At 34.9% G+C, this 22,724-nt stretch overlaps 5 protein-coding genes across 5 annotated transcripts; 2 read left to right on the top strand and 3 right to left on the bottom strand.

Annotated features, from left to right (window-relative positions):
• Nucleotides 1-345: 345 nt before the first annotated feature.
• On the bottom strand, nucleotides 346-6,822 carry LOC130723170 (leucine-rich repeat receptor protein kinase HPCA1-like). Its single transcript, XM_057574126.1, has 18 exons — nucleotides 6,593-6,822; nucleotides 5,735-5,855; nucleotides 5,556-5,627; nucleotides 5,255-5,329; nucleotides 5,020-5,091; nucleotides 4,780-4,941; nucleotides 4,616-4,690; nucleotides 4,386-4,457; nucleotides 4,221-4,292; nucleotides 4,034-4,102; nucleotides 3,733-3,810; nucleotides 3,374-3,511; nucleotides 2,776-3,260; nucleotides 2,507-2,659; nucleotides 2,266-2,402; nucleotides 1,874-2,093; nucleotides 1,381-1,616; nucleotides 346-1,187 (listed from the first exon to the last, which is right to left on the bottom strand). Exons 1-18 carry the CDS (start codon nucleotides 6,678-6,680, stop codon nucleotides 720-722), a joined length of 2,793 nt encoding a protein of 930 aa, XP_057430109.1. The 5' UTR covers nucleotides 6,681-6,822; the 3' UTR covers nucleotides 346-719.
• A 3,518-nt stretch (nucleotides 6,823-10,340) lies between these two features.
• Nucleotides 10,341-12,253, top strand: LOC130726638 (uncharacterized). The gene is made up of 7 exons (XM_057577941.1): nucleotides 10,341-10,495; nucleotides 10,581-10,671; nucleotides 10,777-10,918; nucleotides 11,035-11,189; nucleotides 11,280-11,397; nucleotides 11,493-11,681; nucleotides 11,777-12,253. The coding sequence occupies exons 2-6, from the start codon at nucleotides 10,604-10,606 to the stop codon at nucleotides 11,625-11,627; spliced, it is 618 nt and encodes a 205-aa protein (XP_057433924.1). The 5' UTR covers nucleotides 10,341-10,495; nucleotides 10,581-10,603; the 3' UTR covers nucleotides 11,628-11,681; nucleotides 11,777-12,253.
• Nucleotides 12,254-16,096: 3,843 nt separating this feature from the next.
• LOC130726289 (uncharacterized) lies at nucleotides 16,097-18,723 on the bottom strand. Its single transcript, XM_057577533.1, has 8 exons — nucleotides 18,514-18,723; nucleotides 17,539-17,576; nucleotides 17,295-17,375; nucleotides 17,071-17,154; nucleotides 16,951-16,985; nucleotides 16,669-16,754; nucleotides 16,420-16,485; nucleotides 16,097-16,339 (listed from the first exon to the last, which is right to left on the bottom strand). The coding sequence occupies exons 1-8, from the start codon at nucleotides 18,578-18,580 to the stop codon at nucleotides 16,305-16,307; spliced, it is 492 nt and encodes a 163-aa protein (XP_057433516.1). The 5' UTR covers nucleotides 18,581-18,723; the 3' UTR covers nucleotides 16,097-16,304.
• A 553-nt stretch (nucleotides 18,724-19,276) lies between these two features.
• Nucleotides 19,277-20,193, top strand: LOC130726848 (uncharacterized). Its single transcript, XM_057578166.1, has 2 exons — nucleotides 19,277-19,433; nucleotides 19,734-20,193. The coding sequence occupies exon 2, from the start codon at nucleotides 19,737-19,739 to the stop codon at nucleotides 19,941-19,943; it is 207 nt and encodes a 68-aa protein (XP_057434149.1). The 5' UTR covers nucleotides 19,277-19,433; nucleotides 19,734-19,736; the 3' UTR covers nucleotides 19,944-20,193.
• Nucleotides 20,194-20,257: 64 nt separating this feature from the next.
• Nucleotides 20,258-22,305, bottom strand: LOC130726847 (cyanidin 3-O-galactoside 2''-O-xylosyltransferase FGGT1-like). The gene has a single exon (XM_057578165.1). It carries the CDS (start codon nucleotides 22,000-22,002, stop codon nucleotides 20,632-20,634), a length of 1,371 nt encoding a protein of 456 aa, XP_057434148.1. The 5' UTR covers nucleotides 22,003-22,305; the 3' UTR covers nucleotides 20,258-20,631.
• Between the last annotated feature and the right edge of the window lie 419 nt (nucleotides 22,306-22,724).

Genomic DNA, 22,724 nt, shown 5'->3' on the forward strand with positions numbered 1-22,724 from the left:
TTGTTTCCTTCCCTAAAAACTCTCAAACACACTAAATCACCAAAATTCCTTGAATTGGTAACTTCTCTGCTATTCAAGCTTTATCTGTTTAGTTTGTGTCTGAACTCTGAATTGATATTTGATAGAATTGATTTTGGTAAAATTAGTTATAGTAAAAATGAGTTGAAAGTTGAGTGATTTATATTTGGATATATTTTGTAGGTGTTGTGTAATTTAATAATTATATTATCTGCAGAAGCTAGAATTTATGATATCATCTCATAGAGTTAGAATTAATTGTCCTAGGAAATATCTTAACATCCAGATATTAAGATATGCTGCCAGGAGTTGTTTATGAAAAGAAAATGATAGAAAAACAGATATGCTGTCTTTTGAAACTCAACATTCTGTATTGTACTTACATTCAAAATATTACAATATAACTCAAATATTCACAAAACATTTTCATGACTAGAACATAAATAAGTATAAATGGAAATGACATTCCATCACCAAGTCCATTCCTCCTCCCCCCTTCAGGCAAAATGCATTTTAATGCTAACAATAAACATTATAATCCAATGAGAGCCTATCAATTTAGAAATTGGAGTTAAACCTTGTCCTTTTCTGTAATGATAGTTTTTTTCTTTCTTTCTAGAGCAACCGCCTATACAGGGTCCAATGGGGGTTTGAATCCAAAATTGACACACCAAACCTTACAAAAGAATATATACCAAAACTCATTGAGGTTCTACCTTTGTTGTTGGAAAAATTCCACTATATTCAAATTCTTCTGTGACATAAGGATGTTTTCCCTGGCCTGCTTCCTCATAAGTTTCTGTATTTGAAGCTGATTCACCATTGGGGTTCTCTCCAGTAAGCGCAATTATGTTCTCAATCTCTTTTACAGCCTCAGCCATTGTAGGTCTCTCAGCTGCATATTCTTTGACACACCTCATTGCCAGTGCCACAAACCTTTCTAGACCTTTTGGGCTTGTCCCTTTCATTAAAGTTGGATCTATTATGGATTGAAGGTTGTATAAATCTTTAGATGTATCCATGACCCTCATTACCTCTCTTACAATATACTTTCCGTGCTCTATTGGTCTTCTTGCTGTTGCTAGTTCTAGCATAAACACTCCAAAGCTGTATACATCACTCTTTTCAGTCAACTGCTGGGTCATGTAATATTCAGGATCCAAGTACCCCTGTGAGAATAAAAGGAAATAAATTCACTTATCTATCCCTCATGCAAATATCAAGTTTAAGGCTACTAAAAGAATCAAAATACATCTGAGCTATGAAAAGTTTGGTCACTATTAAACTTAATAACCCTTTTGAACAAAGTTGTATGTTTCTTCTTAAAGTAGGAGTGAGAACTGAGAAGCATTCTATACAAACCATTGTCCCTTTGACTTGAGTAGTGACATGGCCTCTTTCACTATCAACAAGAAGTTTGGAGAGACCAAAATCTGCAACTTTAGCATTGAGGTGATCATCAAGTAGGATATTGCTTGATTTTATGTCCCTGTGTATGATTGGTGGGTTAGCAAGTTCATGTAGATAGGACAGACCCCTTGCGGCACCGAGTGTTACTTTCAGCCTTCGTATCCAATCCATCAATATCCCTGAATTTCCTGCATTACAAATTCAAATAATAAAAAGAAAGTAATTAAGAAATGTGCCAATCAACTTGATAGACATGCTTTATTAGATCCTAGAACCACTTGTTGTAAAAGCATATCAGTGGTAAGTGTAAAGCCTGAACCCTGAAGACCTAAATAAAGAAAATTTATCATCACTGCATCCCCATTCCTTTTCTATATTTGAGTCTGTGATACAATATACCAATATGGTACTGGTACATATAGAGTGGTTAAGGAATTGGAAGTACCTGAGAGACTATCCATGACAGTGCCATTTGGAATGTACTCATACACGAGCATTTGTTCACCCTTCTCAAAATTGAAGCCCACAAGACTAACGAGATTCTTATGATGGACCCTTGATAGAAGTTCAATCTCAGTTTTAAACTCTACAGCACCTTGCATAGATTCTTTTCCTGCCCGTTTGATGGCAACCAACTCCCCAGAGGGAAGAGTACCTTGATAAACCTATTGAATAGAGGACTAATTAGATTCAGCAGAGAAAAAAAAAAGAAAATAATTTGGAAAATACTTCAGTTGAATGTTTCTGGCACAGACAACAAGTATCAGAAATCAATCTTTAACTATGAAATGAAAATTTCTTCTAGGGAAAAAGTAGTCATGAATATAAAGTAAATACCTTTCCATAGCCCCCAGATCCAATATTATTGGCTTCTGAGAAGTTGTTGGTGTATTTCCTTATCTCTTCAAAAGAAAACCACCTTGCTCCTTTCAGCTGAGGAGCAGTGCCACTATTCTTGTTCTGTTCCCAATTTGCTGCATTTAAAATGACATTCAATCAATAAAAAGCCAACTAGAAAAAACTCCTTGAAGGTACAAAACTTAAGCCAAGCTTGCATCAATCTTTTCTTAATTCTTACCAAAAGGGTTTGACCCTCCAGATCTTTTTGCTCTTCTTTTTTGGCGGATGGCATATATCCCTGCAAGGAGTGCTAGTACAAGAAATACCAATACAGCAAGAACTGCACCAACAATTACCCCTGTATTTGATGAGCTTGATCCTTTGCTCTCTCCTAATATGTGACGTAAAAGTGACCGAGTCAGAGAGGAAAAAGAGCATTATAACACAGAATATAACAGACATAGTATTTGGCATTTTCAGTTCATAATGAGGTACTGAATCAATCACCTCCAAAGTGCTGATAACTAAGACCACTGAAGATGTAAGGGATGAAGTACTCTGGGGGTTTGTAAATCTGGTTGCTTAGCAGAAAAGCAACACTCAAAACTCCAGTTGTATTGAAACGATCAGACTGAGATGGGAAGACATTCAGAGTCAACTGAAAATTATCAGTAGATGAATTCCTCCTGGGATTGCTGAGAGAAACTGAATCCACTGCCATCTTGTGTTCTTGAAAAGAAACCATCAGAGTCTGCTCAATCTCCTTGTAGTAACTTGTGTTACTGTAGTTTGAGAAGCTAAAAGCTCTGGATTCCAGAACTCCAGTATAGGGAAATGCACATTTACAGTTAGGGCTGGCAATCTGGTTGTCACTGCATGGTGGAGGTAAACAATTACTTGATGGTGTTGCATATGAGGGAACGATTTGGGACACCTTGCAGTAAGTCAGTTCAGAGGCTCCATTTTCGCGGCAAATTCCATTGTCAATCAGTCTGCAAAAAACATTAGATAACTTCCTCAGAGAAAGAAAGGAAGTTTGAGTCCATCATGCACTAAGTTGTAAGACTACAAAATAAATATGGATATTGTAAACAATGAAGCTTACATCAAGTCAAAACTAAATTGGTCGGTTCTTGGCTCGAGATCCGTTATCAGATTATTCTCCAAATCAATGAGTTGCAGACTCTTGCTGGGGCTATTGGTAAGGTTCAATGTGCCACTGAGCCGGTTAACCTTTAGTATCCTGTTACCATATTTCATTTCAGTAAAATCACCTCCTACTCATAACCATATCTTGTTCATGTATAGCCAAGGAATAATGTAGCTTTATATGGGAATTTCAACATCTTTTTGTTCTTTAGTGTTTTTGTTTCACATGATAGTAATAATACTTGGTCACCAAAAGTCACAAACTCCAAGTTGAACTGGTAAAATAAAGGACACATGAAGGAAGGAACCACATACACTGTTGTCAATTCTGGCAGACTTGAAACCCATAACGGAATATCAGAAGAAGAGTTGAAATTATTGTAGCTTAGATCCCTGCAGATTGTTTTTCATAAAAATATGCAAATTAAGATCATTGAATAATGAATAATTATATGCCTTTGTTTTGCATGTTGTTTCTGCATAAAAGTAGATGGAGAGGAAATATTGCTGCAACCATTTCTAGAAGCTATGTGATTAAAATTCTACATGTTTGATCCTAATCGTTCGATGCAATTAATAAAATTTAATGATAGAATATCACTATTATACTACTTACACATAGGTTAGTTTATTCAATCCAGTAAGATCCGGCAGAGAGCCATTCAGTCCATTGTGAGATAAATAGCTGCAAAAATACATTCAATGCCTTCTTTCAGAAAAATTTATTCCTTCAGAAACGAGATAGTTTTTACTTTTAGATACAAAGCTTAAGAGGTCATGTAATGTTTCTTTCATTTTCTTACAGCTCACTAAGATCTTTAAGATCGTTCAAGTTTGAAGGCACTGGCCCGCTTAATTTATTCCTATCGAAGCGCCTGTAATCAAGAGAAAATATTCAATACAAGAAAATCCAAATGAATTCAGAGACAGTATAATTGTGTGAACGAAGGCACTGATATAATACTTACACCACCTCCACTGTGCTCACAAGAGCAAGGGTGCTAGGAATACCACCAGTTAGATTATTGCTGTCAAAAAGCCTGGCAAGAAGAATATAAGAGAGGAATAAGTTGAGATTAGATGTTTTATAAAATTTACACTATCTTTGACTTTGTTAAATGGGCAACCATGACTTTTCATACCTTTTTATAGTTTCTGAAAATCCAGAAAATTAAATACTACAAGATGTGAAACTTACACATGTTTGAGGTGCATACTGGAGCTGAAAAGTTTTCTTGGTATTGTACCATTGAGCTTATTGTTCCCCAAATGACTGCAAGCAGTGGACTTAATGTTCTTAGATCATTCAGTCATGTTATTGTTACGATATCATTTGAAAGGTGACAGTGAGAGTTGACATACAAGTGCTGGGTATTAAGGAGCATGTCAAGACCTGGTCCTTGGTCATCAGAGACAGGAATAGATCCTTCAAGTTGGTTATCAGTAAGATCTAGCCAATCAAGATTGGTGAGATTGCCGAGAGAGCGCGGAATGTTTCCATTGAACTTGTTAGAGTTCAGTGCTCTGCATGAAAAGCAATAATTCTTATATGTTCATGGAGCTTCTCAGAAATGTAGCAGCAGGTTATGTTGGAGTTCTTACAGAAAGGTTAGCTGCTTTAGAGACCCTATTGAATCTGGAATAGGACCAGTTAAACCACAACCAACCAATGCTCTGGAAAAAAATTAAAAAAATAAGGTACTGATGAAAAAGTAAGTTATATTTTGTAAGGAAAAAGAAAAGATTGAAGTGGTAGAAAACACATTAGATAGCACATAACAGGGATTCTATCAAAGAAAATCACTTTATTTATGACTGAATAAACTTCCTTTCTTACAGGGAGTTTAGCTTTTTCAAATTCCCAATTTCACGTGGAATTGTTCCTGTCAAGCCCGTGTTGTAAGAAAGATCACTGTAAGCACAAAAACAGCATGTTATTGATTTAGCTACAACTGAGTATTACATCCACAAACCACCTAGTCAAAACAAAATGACCTTAAAATCATTAAGTGGATTAAGACTATAATCCACTTTAGATTAACTTAAGGGTATATACACCCTTATTCACATTGGAAGAGCCTTTTTCAAAAAATCACCAATTCAGAAACATTTAAGCATATGAGAATTAGAACATGTACATGGTATCTAGTTCAGATAGGGACTGGATTGCTGAAGAGAGCTGTCCCTCCATAGTCAAGCCTGCAAGTTTCCTGAAAATAAGAGCAATCTTTTTCAGTTTCCTTTTTAACAAAGTAGAAAGCAATAAAGATTATCAATATTTGATCAATTTGAAGAGCATAAGAAACCATGAACTAACAATTCGATAATTCTTGAATTGGAGCAACGAATTCCGTCCCAATTACCGCCACAAGGATCCGAGCCTACCCAATTTGGTGGCTTGTTCTTCCAAGATTGTGTGAGGGATGATAGGGCAGTAACTGCAGCAGAAAAATGTACATTTGAGAAAACCAAAATTTGTCCTCAAGAGACTAAACTCTCAAACAAAACTGCATCACTTCTCATTACTCAACAATCTAACTCCTCTGAGAGTGGTTGCATATAGCTCCAGACCACAAACTACTATGAATTAAAGAATTCAACAATTACATTCAACTCATAAAGCTATTTCAGAAATGAAACAAATAAATAACTAAAGGAAAACCTGCTTTTCATTTTAACATATGATGTAAATAATCAATTCAGCTATGTGAAACTTTTATAGTTTAACATCATTAGCAACAAAGGAGCTTCCAGGATATAGACTACAGTTTTGCATATTAGACAACTATACATATAAAGGTCAACTGTCAAATTCTAATTAGCAACCTTTTTTATGATCTAGATGGTAGAATATATCTTTCACCTGCAAACACTTTCCTAAGTTACATGCATAAGCACTTGAAGACAGAAGAGAGATCCCAATTAATTTTGGTGAAGAACCAAATAATTGTAAGAGGACAAGAAAACAAATCTTAGCTACTTATAACTTCCTTCCCTCCATGGAACTACTGTAATAATACTATTGTAACTTGTATAAAAGTGAAGCCCAAAATAGAAACCTACAAGAGTTTAGGCACTTCTTTCCATATTTAAAGAGCATCAAAAACACAAACTTGCAAATATATATCAAACACCAGAAAGAGAAAAAATATCATAGAAGTTGAATTGAACTAACAGTCTTGACTGGCTGTCTGTGCTGTAATAAGAAGAACATGGAAAGGAAGCAGCAGAAGAAGAAGAAACACTTTATGTTGCAGGTCCATTCTAACAAAATTTTCTGATGTCGGATTCAGGAAACAAATATTGTAACCTTCACATGGAAGCAAGGATAACCAAAATATCAAAGTGGAGCTATAAACAAAGCCTTGGTAGTATGACAAAACTGAATCAAAAGATAACAGACGCGTCTTCAAGATTGCTAATTAAACTAACTAATGTCTTAGACCAAGTCAATGGCTAATGTTCGAAATTTTCAACGGTTGGAATGGAATTGGTATTAACTCTGAAAATAAAAAGGCTTAAATATGTTGGAGGTCCCTCTAAAATAGGGGTCCTTTGGTTAAGGCCCCTACAAAATATTTTGGGTGGAATAAGCCCCAAATGTGAAAATAATATATAGTGATAAGCCCCTGCCGTGAGGTTCCGTTTAATTTTTGATGATTCTGCAAACGGCGCTGACGTGGATTATATTTTTTGAAAATAATTAGGGTGCCACGTAAGTAAATTAGGGTTGAAAAGAATAAAAAAATAAAAACTCAAAAGTAAAAAACCCAAGTAAAATCCCCAAACGTACTTAGGTTTTTATTTTATTTTTATTTTTTTCAACCCTCATTTACTTATGTGGCACCCTCTTTAATTGAATAATTTTCACAAAATATAAACCACGTCAGCGCCGTTTGCAGAATCATCAGAAATTAAACGGAACCTCACGGCAGGGGTTTATCACTATATATTATTTTCACATTAGGGGCTTATTCCACCCAAAATCTTTTGTAGGGGCCTTAACCAAAGGACCCCTATTTTAGAGGGACCTCCAACATATTTAAGCCAAATAAAAATAATAAAAATGTTCCATAATATATTTCTTCAAGGTATGGCTTTGAACAACAGGGGTGGCTAAGAGATTAGTCTTTCTAATTCTTAAGCTTCTTCCTTCATACACATTTTCAATGAAATATTTCTAGTTTGATAAGTGTTGGCATTATCACGTTATTACTAGATTGGTATCAGAATGTCTTGCTTTCATGATAAACTCACCTTGTATTTTTTGAACCGTGACAAATTTTTTTTTTACAAATAATACAATTGACCAGCTAGCTTGCCGCCCAAGATGATGATATAATGGTGCTAATAAAATAAATACTATTATTATTATAAATATTATTAGTTTATCAGCATGATCAACCTCAACTATGTTCCACCTAAGATATTCTAATAGTCTCCAATTGCCCTATTATGCACAACGGATTCCAGAGAAGTAAATAAACAAAAAGTGTTGTTTTAAAGCTATTCAAAGCTTTAGACAATTGCATAGTTATTTTGTACAGGCTTGAAGCAGCTTGTGATGTTCTCATTAATTGAGCAAGTTGGAGCGGCAACCAAAGTTGGTGGGAGGGACTTAAAAGGTTTGTGCAAAGACAAAGACAAAGAAACAAAAAATGCAACAATAAAACTTGTTCCTCAACTATTTTTGCAATTACCCCAGCACAATGCAGACAGCATTAAAGATTTCCAGCGACAAATGTGTTTTCACTTGTATAACTCCGAGAGTTATGACAGTTTTAACCGCCACAAACTCATATGTTGAATGTCAGATTACATACCATCATTTTTTCTTAATGTCTCGCATACTTTCTTACCATATTACATCTATTATTTCTCTTTTTTTCCTTTTTTTCCAGAAAATATGAGAGAATAAAGTAAACTAAAGAGAAAGTGAAAGTGTACTATTGAATTCATCTACTAACTTAAGAAGTAAAATCCAGTTTCACTGTTCATGGCCATCTTTTTTTTTTGGGTATCAAGTGAAGGTTTGTTGGGCCTATTGGGTTGTCTGGGCTGTATGGATACTAGCAGTCTGCTCACCTAGGGTACTGTTCATCGTCAGGAAAAAAGTGAGCATTACGTAACAGAGAAAAAGAGTGAGAGATTCAAGATGAAAGAAACAGAGTGTTTCCACTGATATTATTCACTGCTTCGTCGAACAAAAATTGATGATGAAGATTGCAGCGCTGAAGCCTTGATCTAGCGAAGGAGACCCTTTCTGTTATCAGGGATTTCCAAAGAATTGTTGAGAGATTCTGTCATTGTGGCTTCTGGTCAGGATAGTGTCAGATTCTGTTCATCTAGGGCTACCGCATACGAACCTACCAGCTTTCTTGCCTAGACTCGAACTCCTACTGCTCCCACTTCCATTCACAGTTGTATTGCTTCATCCTGTACTTCCTCGCTAGCTATCATCTATCTCCCTATCTCTGTTTTCGTAGATGATGGTACTTTCAATCTCCATCAACAGCTGTGGCTTCTGCTTTACAGGTTGTGCGTCTAAACCCTACCTCCCCATCTAATTCCTTTACAGCTTGTCTGATTTGATTTGGAGCATGAGTAGTTCGTTGCTATAAATTGAACCATTCATTTTCACTTTGTGGTCTCAAGCCAGTGCCCTCTATTTCTCTTTGCTATATTTCTGTTGATTTTATTTTGTGTAAATCTCTATTGGAGATATGAGTGGCCATCGCACAGGTATAATTTTAATTTGGTATGATGATTGATTTTGGGATTCCATATACGCACAGGTATATTGTTTGTCCATGGGTGCAGCTATTAGGAATTGAAATTTAATGAAATTGTGTGGTGGGGTTGGGCTTCTTGGTTATATCTGATGGGTTGGTAGGGAGGTATGGTAATGGTACTGGGTATAATAGGCCTCTGGTAACCTTGCAGTTTGAGAACTCCTCCCTTTTCTGGTTTTTCTTTTTGCTGATGTATTCTTTCTATCCTTTTTTCTTTTTGTTGTAATCCTCTTCTATTGCTTCTCCCTTATAATGCAATTCTTTGGCTTTCAAAAAAAAAAGGACTTTAGAATTTATCCTTGACAAACTTTAGAAGTAAGGGGTTTTGTCTCATAATTTCTTCTTCACTATTTCTTTTTAGTTTGGGAGTGTATCACAGGGAATGATTTTTTTAGTATCTTGAATAATTGCAATGTTATGCCAAGTTTTCGATGCTATTTTTTATTAATTTGGGCTTGAATGATGGCAGGAAGGAAAGACATGGTGTGTATGCAAAGCCAGCTCATCAAAAAGAGGTGCAGATTTTTATTTCTGTAAATGGTTAGTCATGCCTTTGAATGAATAATAGTTACTTTATTTACAATTTCAAACACATGTAGTATGTATAACTTATATCTCATCATATATCAGTTGGTCTATTTATATTACCTTTGTCTATTTATTTTTTTTCTGCTACCACTTAATCAAGTGTGATTATAACTACAAACACTTAATGCGTCAATTGCTAATTTTAGCAGGTGATTCAAGAGAGTGGGAGCACACACACACTTCTACAAAATAGCATGGATGGAGATCATTTTATGAGGTGGTGATATAGGTTGCCTAACTGCATCACATGATCACCTGCTAAATCATCACCACTCACCCACTGAAACGATTTTTATATTTGTTGATTATGTATAACCTGTGGCTGTGAGCATCATGAATATACATGCAAGTCTTTTTGTAGTGAAGAATTTTCTTTTCTGAGTTAATTTACTAAATTGCTTGAAGAACCATCTGCCACCCTTTGAATAAATCATTGGCTTTCATGAAAAATATAGGTTGAAAAGGGCTACTTGGTCGATCTTAGAGATGAGATTATTTAAGTTCAATCATCATGAATTTCCCTTTTAACTTTACTGTATAATTTTGGGCTGAAGTTGTTTTTATTTTTCTGGTACAAGGGGAAATCAAGTGTGCTTCATTTGGAAGCTATCTTTATGTTGTGAAACAATTTGTTGTAAACGATGGTGTTCGAACACCTGTTGTTATATTACAGTTTGCTAAGATCAAGACATTCAAGGGTATGCCAAGAATTATTTTCTTTAGATGGTAGGTGCCATTTCCTCATATGCATGAAACTAAATTGCAATTACTTCTTTTATGTAGGTTTTGTTGTTATTCAGAATTTCATGAATGCTACTATCCTTCTATGGAACCCCCCCCCCCCAATAGTTGAAGCGGTTACAATTCGTGATGGGTGAGTTGTATGTGTATAAAGACAGTACAATTTCCTCCACAGCATTGTTTGTTATACCATATTGCTTAATAATTTGTATGATTTGAATGATTATGATACAACAAGGTTGGCTCTTCATGGCATCGAGGCGGACATGCCATTGGCTGAATCGGAAGATGATGATGATGTTCACATACTAACTCAAGAGGAGGAGTTTTTAACTCTTTATCCTAGGAAGGATCTGAAAGAGCTCAATGAGACTGAGGAGGTTGTTTTAACTTAATCACTCTTAGTTTGTAATTGATTCTTTCCATTTAAATTGAAATTTTATTATCAATTCATATCACTATTCACAGTTTATCACGAGTGCATTCTTTCATGTAGGATGGTGTGTTTACGGTTGTAGCACGAGTTACTAGCCTTGCTGAAGGGGAGAAGTGGTGGTACTCTGCATGCAGTTGCCACAAGGCAGTAACAACTGAGGATGGAACATTTTACTGTTCTGGATGCCGCAAACCTTTACTGTCCGTAACTCCTAGGTGATGCAGTGTTCTGGTTTTTATGATTTTGTTTTAAAATCATCAAACGCAGTTGTTGAACTAATTGTTTTCTATTTACTCTAATATCAGGCTCAAACTAAAGGTAGAAGTTGAGGATGCCTTTGATTGTGGTACATTTGTCATATTTGGCACTGATTGCCAACTACTTCTTAACAAATCATGCAAAGAGTTGGTCATGATCTCAAAGGTTTAATGTGATATATGAAGCATTTTTTATTGGAAGAGCTGGACATTACTTGCTATAACTTGTGCTCATAAGTTCTGACTATATATTGTTTTTAGGCGAAGTCTCCATATGAATACCCGGCTGAGATTGAGACTATCATTGGTAGAGAACTCTTATTCAAAGCTGAGAAGTCAATTGGCCATGGGACCAAGTTTGATGATTCGTACAAGGTTAAGAAAATATGTTCCTAATTCGCTGTGATTGAGAGTTTCAAGGACAAGTCAAAGGTTCAAACCCTAAGCAAGGTATTCATTTCACTATCTTGCATGATTATGTGCTGATTATTACTATGTTGATTAATATTACTCACTGTTTTGTTGTATTTGTTCTATTGGTTTAGATGATCACTAAGGGTAAATTTCCAAAATCCAGTGGTGGAACTGATGATACAATTGGTGACTATTCTGCAAAGTTGTCCGAAATAGGACCCAATGTTGTTTCACTTGATGAAATTTCCCCTCGAGAGGGATCTGTCGCATGCTCTTCAGTCCAAAGTGTTGGTAGTGATGTTAGTACTACAATGCCTGCTAAGAGAATGAAGCTGCGTTCTGTCAAGCTGGAGAAGGAGTAGAAGTTGCAGCTTACTAATTTTTTTAGTATAAGTTAGTATATGTTAGTAATTGAACCCATGTTCCTAGAAGTTAGTTTTTTGTAACCTACATGTGCCTTTATTATTTACTAATGCGTAGAATTTTTATATAGATATATATATATGGGGTTTGTGACATCCTTTGTCTTGATAGATTTGGTTTGGTTTGTAAGATGAGTTGATCTAAACTCATAGTTCACTCTTCACTTTTGTATTGACTTTTCATTAATCTTGATTAAGATCAGTTTTAGTACAAAGCTTGCTCCAATTTGATTTTTTTCATTTTTTTATTAATTAGTTTTGTGTATGTCACTAATGCAGTCACTGTATATTCCTGGTTAGTAAATTGTTGAATGCATTTACACAAACCGTGTCAAACAGCCACATCAATTTCTCCTTGCCACTTTGTCAATTGATCAATAAATTTTATTTTGTTATAGTATAAAGTTAATTACAATTAAAAAACTCCGTAAAATACAACGAAAAAAGACTTTAAACATAATTTTACTACTACTACTATATATCTAAATCTATGCCTTAATTTAATTAAATTATAAAATTACGTCTAACATGTTTGAGTATTGAAATGTATAATATGGTTCAAGTTTTTTTTGGTATTGTCAATGTCAACCACATAATGATGTTTATTGTATAATGTGCATCATTTTTAAAAAACAATTTAATTAAATGTAATAAATTAAGAAATTAAACTTCCGTGCAACGCACGGGGATAATCCTAGTTAATTGAATTGCAGAAGATACAGCTATGATATATTGAGAGCTACATGAACAACCTGGCACTAACTAGTACAAAGGCTAATTACATTATACATTTTTGGAGGTCTAAATTTTATCATAGTAGTTTTTATTTTCCCTTAACTTTATGATTTGCGGAACCTTCCAAGGTTTAGGTAGTTTTTTTTTTCCCTTTTCCATTCTCACCTACTATTTAATTAAGGCATGTTATATTGAATAAGTGAAATTACTTTATGACATTAAAATTTCCCAATTGCAATAGTTGATACTTCAAAAAAGAAAGTGGGAAGTTGGAACGCTGACTTTCTCTATTTTACTTGTTGGCTAGCTGTGGAGTGTGGACAGAGACTAAGAATAGAAGCCATTTGGCAGGCAGCCTCTTTCTTATCAGCCGTAAGGAAAATGTTATTTGCACATGCAATTTTTCCATATACAACAAATACACACAACGATGGCGGTTTTTAAGTGTTTCGTTAAAAATTGCTGCTAATATGTGTATTTATTGTATGTTTACGAAAAATTGTATGTGCATGTATAAGAGCCATATATAAGGGTAATGATGTGAAAGGAAAATGCTCTCTTAATGTCTTTTCATCTTCTATCTCTAATGGGAGATAGGAATATAGAAAAGAGAGAGTAATCTGGTCAATGATATGATAGAAATTTATGAGAAAAATAGGAAGAAAAAAGAATGAGAATCATATGTAAGAGAAATTGAGGTGTGAACCTATGTGAAAAATTGTTGGTCAAACCTACAAATACTACTATGATAAACTCACTCTTTCAACGTTCTTGTGTATGCATGTAGGCTGTGATTAGGAGATCTGACACTCTCTATGTTGATTGGCAATCATGACTTCCATGAGAGATAGTTACGTTATTACACAAGCCATTTATTATAATGTAGTAATTATAATTTATGATTTCTAAAATATGAGTTGTAAAAACATCATATAGGTATGTCTTTTCATTTTATTTCAAGTCATATCTTATTTCTCTTTGATCAATGGCCTTTTCATTTTATAATGAGAATGTTTTTCCTTTGTTTGTGGTGACAAAAGCCATCATGCATGCACCATCAAGTGCAGCTAGCTAGATATTCATTGATCTAATTTGAGAATAACCATCTTGCCATTGTAAATCATACATTCACTTCCAAACCTTCTTCTATGAAGTTTGATATAAACGCCACGCTTGCCGACCTTTGTTTCTTTTGCAGGCCGAGCCAACTTTCATATCTTGTTGTTGTCCCTTATATCCCTTTCTTAACGCAAGTCGACAACACAATACATTACAACATTTTAATTTTTTAAGTGGTACGTATACTTATTGGGTGTGAGAATATGAATATTAAATCGAATTGTAAAGGATATAGCCAAGGCAAATATGAACAAGGAATTGATTGTGCGCTTCTATTAGGTGAGTTACCATATTCTTAAATCATTGTTGCACACATCACCTGTGTGCAGTTATAGTTGTAAAGAATTTGGTAGTTATATATGAGGTCATATAGATTAAATCTCGTTATTGTCATTGAGCAGAAGACATAAAGTATACATGAAAAGATAAATTAGTCTCTAAAGATATTTTCATATTATAAGATCCTGAATACGAAAATTATTCTAAACGTTTTTAAATGAAATTTTATCTGTCAGATTAACCTTTTAATATGAACTAGCTTGACTGACAAAATACACATTCAGTGACATTGAGCATGCATAATTTCAATTGTTCAGAGACTGATATAGCAAATCCTAAGTATTTTACAGATTACATTGACTTTTGAAAAGAACTAGGGTTAAAATATATAACCGTCCCTGAACTTTGAGCGAAATCTGAAAACCGTCCCTCGCCGGAAAATTATTTGAAATCCGTCCTCGTACTATCAAAAACAAATTTGACCCATCCCTCCGGCCGTCTTAGCTCTGGCAAGAGCCATTTTTTATTTTTACTCATCCCTGAACTTTGAACAAAATTTGAAAACCGTCCCTTTTTTATTTTTATTTTTATTTTTTAAAATTAAAATTCCCTAATTTCTAAGAATTAAATCTAATACCCTTTAATCTAAGCCCGAATTCCCAATTTAACCACAAATCCCTTAATCTAACCCTAACTCATCCCAATTTAACCACAATTCCCAAGTTCTCTTTCCTTCAGATCTTGTTTCTCTTCTCTTTTCTTTCTTCATCTTCATCTTCATCTCATTTCCCCCACCAACAACAACATCGTCTTCTTCTTGTTGTTGTTAGAAAAAATTCGCAATTTTAATTCTTAGAAATTAGGGAATTTTCAGATTTCGCTCAAAGTTCAGATTTCAAATTAGGAAATTTTAATTCTTAGAAATTAGGGAATTTTCAAATTAGGTAGATTTAAATTTAATTCTTAGAAATTAGGGAATTTTAATTTTAAAAAATAAAAATAAAAAAGGACGGCTTTCAGATTTCACTCAAAGTTCAGGGATGGGTAAAAATAAAAAAATGACTCTTGCCGGAGCTAAGGCGGCCGGAGGGATGGGTCAAATTTGTTTTTGATAGTACGAGGACGGATTTCAGATAGTTTTCCGACGAGGGACGGTTTTCAGATTTCGTTCAAAGTTCAGGGACTGTTATATATTTTAACCCAAAGAACTATTCAAAACACAACTATAGTAGTAGTGTACATCAATTAACAAAAAGATGAGACTATGAAATGATAAATCCAAATATCAAATTTAGACCAAGGAACACATGGTCAAGTTGTTCAAACTTATCATAATTTGACGAATTCTTAAAAATAGTGTGTGATAAAGAAGGGAGTCTCAAACATTATCCAAGTGCACTTAAGTCAACAACACTGCCAACATAATCTACCAAAAATTCAAGCAAATAAGTAATCTTCTTTTGCAAAGACTTGTACTATGCCATGATGAATAATAAAAGTCTAGCGTACAACTTAAGTTAGAGAGGTTACTCAAGAAGGTAAGAAAACGTGAATCTCGTTATTTTATGATCTAACAAAAACTATATCAAATTACAGTTTGGAATCAAAAGTTAAAACGTGATTCAAGTAGAATTTTTTTATCTAACTTTTATCTTCCAAGTGGAAAAAATAAAACATAAATCAAGTTATTTCAAAGCACCTGTAACAAAAACTTCATAAAATTAAAGTTCATTCAAAATGACGTTTCATAAACCATCATCCAAACATCACTCATATGATACCTTCACAATCTGCTCTCGTTGCATTTGCTAAAGGCACCACCCTAGCAACAAAAGTTGGCCATGAAGCCGGATATTAACGAAGGGGGAGAGAGAGCGCAAAATTGTTTCCCTTCGCTTAATGTGAAGTAAAGAGTTTATATAATTAAAATTTCAAGCAACATAACACGGGGTGCGAATAATTGCATTACATACTAGCATATTACCAAGTTGGAATGTAAACACCTGTTAAGATCCATTATAAAGCTAAATGGACACAATGTTGAAGTGTAGTGAGAGCATATATTCCTCCCTATCAACTAGAATGAAGCTAGGTCACACGAAATTCACTTGCGTGCTTCAGACTTCTTCTGCTCTTTGGCTGAAATAGATTTAATCATCAGTTCCAAACTTTTGGACATCAGAATAAAGTAAGTAGAACAAACAGTATTTAGAGCTTACCAGCTTTCTCCTCTTCTCGCTTTTTAGCAGCTTCTGCCCTTTGCTGGCGGATAAGAGCTAAACGGTCTGCATGATACAGAAATTAAACATTAATAATCAAAGTAGTGCTTCTTCGTGCAGAGCATACTTTATTGTGCTTAACCCAAACTGCTTATGCATAGTACCAATCAATCAATAGTTACAAGTGGAATAATATCAAATGGCTTAAGGGAGAAAAAGAAAAAGCACAATCTCAGAAGCAACTGGTACCTAAGTCTTTTCTGGCTTGTTCTGTTTTTCCTTGCTCTTGCAGCCTCATATAGCGCTCATGAGCTCTCTGTTTTTCTATCTCCTCTCTGCGGAAAGGTGGGAAAATTCAGAGATATTCAGATTTCAGAAAACATGTTGATACAAAGTTACAATTTAAATATCTACCCAATGTAACTAAAGCCTAAAGGAAGTAGATGAAAAAGAAAGTTCAGCTCCCTTTAAAAGAAGTAACATCATTTTTAAGTGCATGCCTAGACAAAAACAAAAAGAAAGGCAGCAAACCTTTCACGCCTTGAAAGTTCAGTTGTTTTTTCAATCTGCATCAACACAAAAAAAAAGAGTTATTCTTCAAACCTGCTATGAAGATGTGTGTAAGGACCAATAATGAAAAGCTGAACTCACATCAACATCTCTAGCTTTCACGTTCTTAGGCTTGACCAAGTTAGGATTTTCAATCTCAATAATCCCTTGGGTACCTTTATTCTTCTGCATACATTATATGGCAACAAGGCAGTCAATATCATATTGATGAGGGTAGACCATAAAGACAAAAATATCGAAATGAACTACTGAAGAGAGAAGAACTTCAACTCCATTTATATTAGTCATGATTTTGAGATACTAACTTTAGTTTCCTCTTCAGATTCTTCTTCAGATTCATCCTCAGATACTTGCTCAGGGTCTTCCTCCTCGTGCTCAGCTTCTTTCTAATAAGGTCGTAAAGAGGATGACAATGTAAATTAACACATGCCAAGCACAAAAAAATTAAACCGTTACCGTAGACAATATAAACAAAAGTATCCTGTGTGTAAGTGATCACTTGAAGAGAGAAGAGCAAAAGTAGGAAGAGAAAAGGAGGCAGAAAAAAACCTGTCTAAACGATTTAGGACGGTTAGAGGTTCCAGCAACTGCAATAGTCAAAAGAAACATGAAGTTTTCAGAGGTGTTTTCTTTGTTCTTATCCTTTTACAATTACAAAATGACATTTTCTATTTCTTTTCTTCAGAGGGAAGGGGGCAAAAAGGGTTTGGGCATTAATAAGAACTTTTACAGCTGCTAAGTGACAGAATCAATAATAATGTACCAAATCCCTCCACATAGTATTTTGATACTAGACGAGACCTATACGTAAAAGTCAGAACACAATAACAAATATTTGATTGTCCAATACCACCCCAGCGTCTAGAGAGCTGAAACAATCTTTTAAAAGTAATCACCGGAATGAACAAATACAGATATTATAAAGTTCCTCCACACATTTTCCTTTGGCAACTGTAGGATCTACAACCACTTTCTAGAACTGATTAAAATAATTGGCTTCGAGTCCCTATCTGATTTATTTGTTCCCCATCAACAACCCAAGCCAATACAACAGTCTGCTTTTAAAATGGTTAACAACTCTACAAATTAATTGTATCAACAAATTGTTTTCAAGTTCTCCAACCTTTTCTTATCTCTAGATTCTCTACTAAGAGCCCGTTCGTCTACGCACTCGTTGAAGCTTATCTAGTAGAAAGAAAACTCACTAGATAAGCTTCAATAAGTGCTTTATAGTTTGCATCCAATCCAAACAGATTGTAAACCCACAAACACGAACAGATATATAATATATCTTTGAAGTTATAGTCCATAAACTCCTAATAACTCATGCCTATTTCAACTAATTCCACAAGAAACACAGTAACTTGAACTCAGTTACTGAAATGGCAGATCTAATTTCATTTTTCACATGAAACACAGAATCCAATTTCACAATCAACAACGTGATAGGATTTAGCATTAAGGAGATGAAATGGAATGAAAGAGAGCATGCAGAAATTGGGGGTGATGAAAAGAAGGGCTTACGCATGTCCTCCGGGGTGGAAAACTGGCGGCGACCGGTGGGCTTGGCCTTGAATTTTCCTCTTCCCATCGTGAAGAATTCGATTCAATTCAATTTGCAGCAACGCTACTTGCGAATCGAATTGTGTTGCTTTGTTATATGCAAAGCAAAATTCGCAGATTGAATTTGGCGTGCGTTTTTTTGATAACAACGTAAGTGGATGCGCTTTCACTTTATTATTATATTTATTCACTCCAAAAACCCTACTTAAATTTCGATCATTTTTTTTTTGTTCACTTCTCATTTTTGTTGTCATATATCTTTTTATTTGTTCAATTTTTCTCATAAATTGAGGCTCTTTATTTTTTATATTGAGACTCTTTATTTTTAAAATCAAGTAAATATGTTGTTATTGTGATTTTTTTGTACTAGAACTCTTAAAACTTATTTTCTATAAATAAATTATTTAAGGATTGTTTATGGATTGAAAATGTGAATAATGTTAAAAGTTTAAATATAAAAAAACTAATTGGTTAACGGTGTGCATCATCATTTTTCTCTAATTTAAAATAGTAAATAAAAGTTATAGATTTTTTTGTTACATTTAGGATAAGAGAAACAAGACAATTTAAGTAAATCTTGACAAAAGAAATAATAAAATAATGAGCAACCTCCAAATACTTGAATGCTTAAAGTAAACTATAGTTCTTTTTTTTTTGGTTATGAACAACTCTTTCCTCCAATTCTATGATCTATAATGTTGGGCTAGTTCATATAGACCCAGAAACCCAGATTGAAAAGCCCAGGTTTATACGACACCGTATCAATCTTCAACCTAACCTAACAACCTCTTCTTCCTTCCTTGTCTCTGAATCGTATCGAAGCTGAGGAACTTCACAGAATTTCTTTGCTCAGATCAGACTTCAGAGTTCACACATTGCCAGTAAGTGTACCAATCCTTTTCTTTCATTCGTATACAAGCTCTTGCAATTCCACACGAAAGCTCAGTTTTTAATTTAATTGTAACTGTATGTAAAAAGAGGGAAAATTCATGTGTTTTTATCTGGATAGCAATAAATTTGCAAACTTTTTGCCTTCAATTTACTGACCCAGAATTTAGTTTGATCCATTTTTCTTAGTTTGTCTTTTTAATTTCAAAATGAAACCAGTTTTTGCTGCTTAGCCTTGCGTACCAAGTGTTTGATGAAATGTGTGTGATGATGATGAGGTTGTGAATGGGCAGGAAATGAAGAAAGGGGTTCATCCACAGAAGCAATGGATATCGTATGTCACACAAACGGGGAGATTGATGCATGTGATGATGACAAAGATACACCCTGTTGGTAAAGTCTACCACTTCCGAGCTAAGCGTCAAATGGCTGAGAGTTTGGGACAGATTGCCAAGTTCAGACGCCGTTTCGGGCTAGAAAACCCAGAAGCTGATAAGAAATAACTCTGTCCAGCGAGTAGAGGGAAGTTTGGTTTGTTGTTTCATTCAAGTTTGTGGAAAATAACAGTGAAATAGTGATACTCTGAAGCAGGGTTTTTTCTTTTTGTAGCATTGGATGTATCTGGTTAAACTGAGGAAGTTTGTCCTTCTTCAACTCCTAGTTTGCTATCAAGTGATGATTTCACCGGTTGAATTTTGCTGGTGGATTTTTTCAGTACAAGTTGAAGTATTAAATATTACCCTTTTCCTTAAATTCTTTCTATTTTGTATTCTTTATAAATATCCATGAATAGCTTGTTAGCATTACTTTAAAATGAATAACCTTTTCCAGTGATTATTTGTTTCTCTAGCATAAACATTGCTGGAAACAGGCCCCCCCATCAATATGACCTTACTTTTAACTTCATCATATACTACTGTCTCCATTGCATGCATTTGCCTATTTGTATGTTTTTAAGATGTTCAAGAACTCAATTATGCTACAATGTTTCTTGTGTTTCATTTATAGCTCATAATAAACTTACCAGCAGCAGAATAACCTACCTACACATTCAGCTTATACACCAAAGTTAAAATATCGAAAAATAGAAATCAGTTCAGCTATGTGATTATCATTCGTATGCACTCTATCATCATACTTAATGCTTCTTGAATAACCTCGTGACTTCCAAAACTCTTAATACTTTCTGAATCAAGATTTGAACAGACTATGCAGCTTCTGAACCAAATCATCAACATAAGAGTTTTCCAGCCCCTTACTGAGCAAGAACTCCCTCCATTTAGCATGATTAGTCCTCACCACTTGACCCACTTCACTATCGCTGTCCATTAGGGTTCTCACTACTTTGCACACATCTTCTTTGGTAAATAGTCCATCTTCACCACTCCTCTTAACCTCCACTCCTACTTTTAAATCTCCACTCATTATTCTTGCATTAATAAATTGATCTCCTGCATGGGGAAGCAGTACCAACTGGCACTCATTGACCATAGCCTCTGTTAATGACCCAGAACCGCAATGAGTCACAAAGCAACCTACAGATGAGTGGCTCAAGATCAGTTGTTGTTGAACCCAATCCCCTTGCACCACCCCTCTTCCCTTTGTTCTCTCTTGAAATCCTTCAGGCAAAGCTGATTCCATTGTTTCAGCTCCTACAGGCGGTTTCAAGGCAGCTAGAAAAGGCATTCCTGTAAGTTCAAACCCCAATAATAGTTCCTGAAATTGATTACTCTTCAATATGCACTCGCTTCCAAATGCACAAAAAATAACTGTTTTGGATTTGAAGCTTCCTAGCCAAGACTCCCATTTTGATTCCAAAGTTGATGTTGGAATGTCTGGCAAAACTGGTCCTGCCAAAAATACTTGCTTTCTCATTTGGTTTTCAAGATACTCACAATAAGGGCCTTCCATTTCTCTGCAAGTTTTGAAAACAATAGCATCACAGCTCGTGAAAGAGATCAGTTGGCGTTGCCTAAATGAAACACCTTTGCCATAATCCTTTATAGTGGCAGTGGCTAACCCTCTTGCTTCATGCGGTTGTAGCCTGATGGCTGATGGTGGAAAGTTTGGTGGAGGATCTCTAAGATCAGCTTCTGTTAATAAATGGAGTTTTCTTTCTGGGCTGATCAGATACCCTACGGTGGCTGGGCTAATTGTGCAGTAATGTAAAGCCTTCATGCCTAACCTGCTTGCTAATGCAGGTAACCAATATGTGAAATCAAAGAATACCATATGGGGTCTAAGCTCTCTCAGAGAAACTTCAATGGCAGGCTCAGTGAGGTCCATTGCTGTCATGAGAAGGGAATGCACTGAGAAAGGAAGGTCTGCAGTTGTTTCAGAGCCAGTAGGGAGGCCATCCACATGTGGTATGGTGATTGGAATGAAGGATATGAGATCTGGGTGGAGATTGAAATGCTCCAATTTGGGTATGGTGTTTCTAGGCATGAGAAATGAGATCTTGTGGCCTCTCTCAGCAAGTTTGTTGGATATGTGAAGGTATGAGGTGAGATGGCCTAAAGCAAACCATGGATACATTGCAATGTGAAAGGTGTTGACACCCATGGTTGATGACAAGGAATTAAGGCTATGCAAACAATATGAAGTCACAGTAAGTATGTTATGTATAAATTCTTCTTTGAAGGTGGAACAGAGCAATAATGAGATGGAAATATGGCTTCATGCATTTATCATTTTAAACAAAGCCAACGGTTTTGAAAGTCATGTGAAATTGATGGGTTCGATATCCCGCGTTTCTCCTTCCCCTTTGCCTGAAGTGGATCTTTTTCTTTCCCATTCCTTTGAGGAAATTCATTTGTAGTGTTCAATTATAGCAAATTAGTGATTAAGATTTCAAACTAAAATGAAAAAGAGGACACCCAAATTTGATGTAAAAGACTCAGAAAATGAAAGATATCTAGTACAGTGCTATATTCAATTATTTCAGAGTGACCACTTTGAATGAAGTGAAATATTATTGGACATCTGTCTAAAATTATCGACACTATCATTATGTACTTATTAAGTTCTATAATTAACAGAAACATGCAGTCTTATTACTTATGCGAAAATGTTTTACATGTATTAAATTTTTATAAATTAATTTTTTTAGGAATTAAACCAAGTTAGTACTTTACACTTAAATAATATCTAATATCGATAGCCTCAAGAATCAAGTTTATTTGGGAATAATTTGGCTGCTTTGTAGTTTATTTTTTTGCGGATTTTTTGGCTGTCTAATTATAAATGTATGAAAACTTTTTTTTGACAATGACAAGACAAAATGG

The sequence above is a fragment of the Lotus japonicus genome, chromosome 6, assembly GCF_012489685.1.
Source record: "Lotus japonicus ecotype B-129 chromosome 6, LjGifu_v1.2".
In the NCBI taxonomy this organism is placed as follows: Eukaryota; Viridiplantae; Streptophyta; class Magnoliopsida; order Fabales; family Fabaceae; genus Lotus; species Lotus japonicus.

Bases quoted from the DNA above. Each gene is read 5' to 3' on its own strand.
- LOC130723170 (XM_057574126.1), bottom strand. From the start codon at position 6,680: ATGGACCTGCAACATAAAGTGTTTCTTCTTCTTCTGCTGCTTCCTTTC. The intron at 3,512-3,732 runs GTATGTGGTTCC...ATATGGTAACAG, and splicing joins CTGCCAGAATTGACAACAGT to GATACTAAAGGTTAACCGGC. The intron at 1,617-1,873 runs GTACTTCCAATT...TTTGTAATGCAG, and splicing joins TGTCATGGATAGTCTCTCAG to GAAATTCAGGGATATTGATG.
- LOC130726638 (XM_057577941.1), top strand. From the start codon at position 10,604: ATGAATGCTACTATCCTTCTATGGAACCCCCCCCCCCCAATAGTTGAA. The intron at 10,672-10,776 runs GTGAGTTGTATG...TGATACAACAAG, and splicing joins GCGGTTACAATTCGTGATGG to GTTGGCTCTTCATGGCATCG. The intron at 11,398-11,492 runs GTTTAATGTGAT...TATTGTTTTTAG, and splicing joins AGTTGGTCATGATCTCAAAG to GCGAAGTCTCCATATGAATA.
- LOC130726289 (XM_057577533.1), bottom strand. From the start codon at position 18,580: ATGGGAAGAGGAAAATTCAAGGCCAAGCCCACCGGTCGCCGCCAGTTT. The intron at 17,577-18,513 runs GTAAGCCCTTCT...TGACTATTGCAG, and splicing joins TTCCACCCCGGAGGACATGC to TTGCTGGAACCTCTAACCGT. The intron at 17,155-17,294 runs GTTAGTATCTCA...TAATGTATGCAG, and splicing joins AATCTGAAGAGGAAACTAAA to AAGAATAAAGGTACCCAAGG.
- LOC130726848 (XM_057578166.1), top strand. From the start codon at position 19,737: ATGAAGAAAGGGGTTCATCCACAGAAGCAATGGATATCGTATGTCACA.
- LOC130726847 (XM_057578165.1), bottom strand. From the start codon at position 22,002: ATGGGTGTCAACACCTTTCACATTGCAATGTATCCATGGTTTGCTTTA.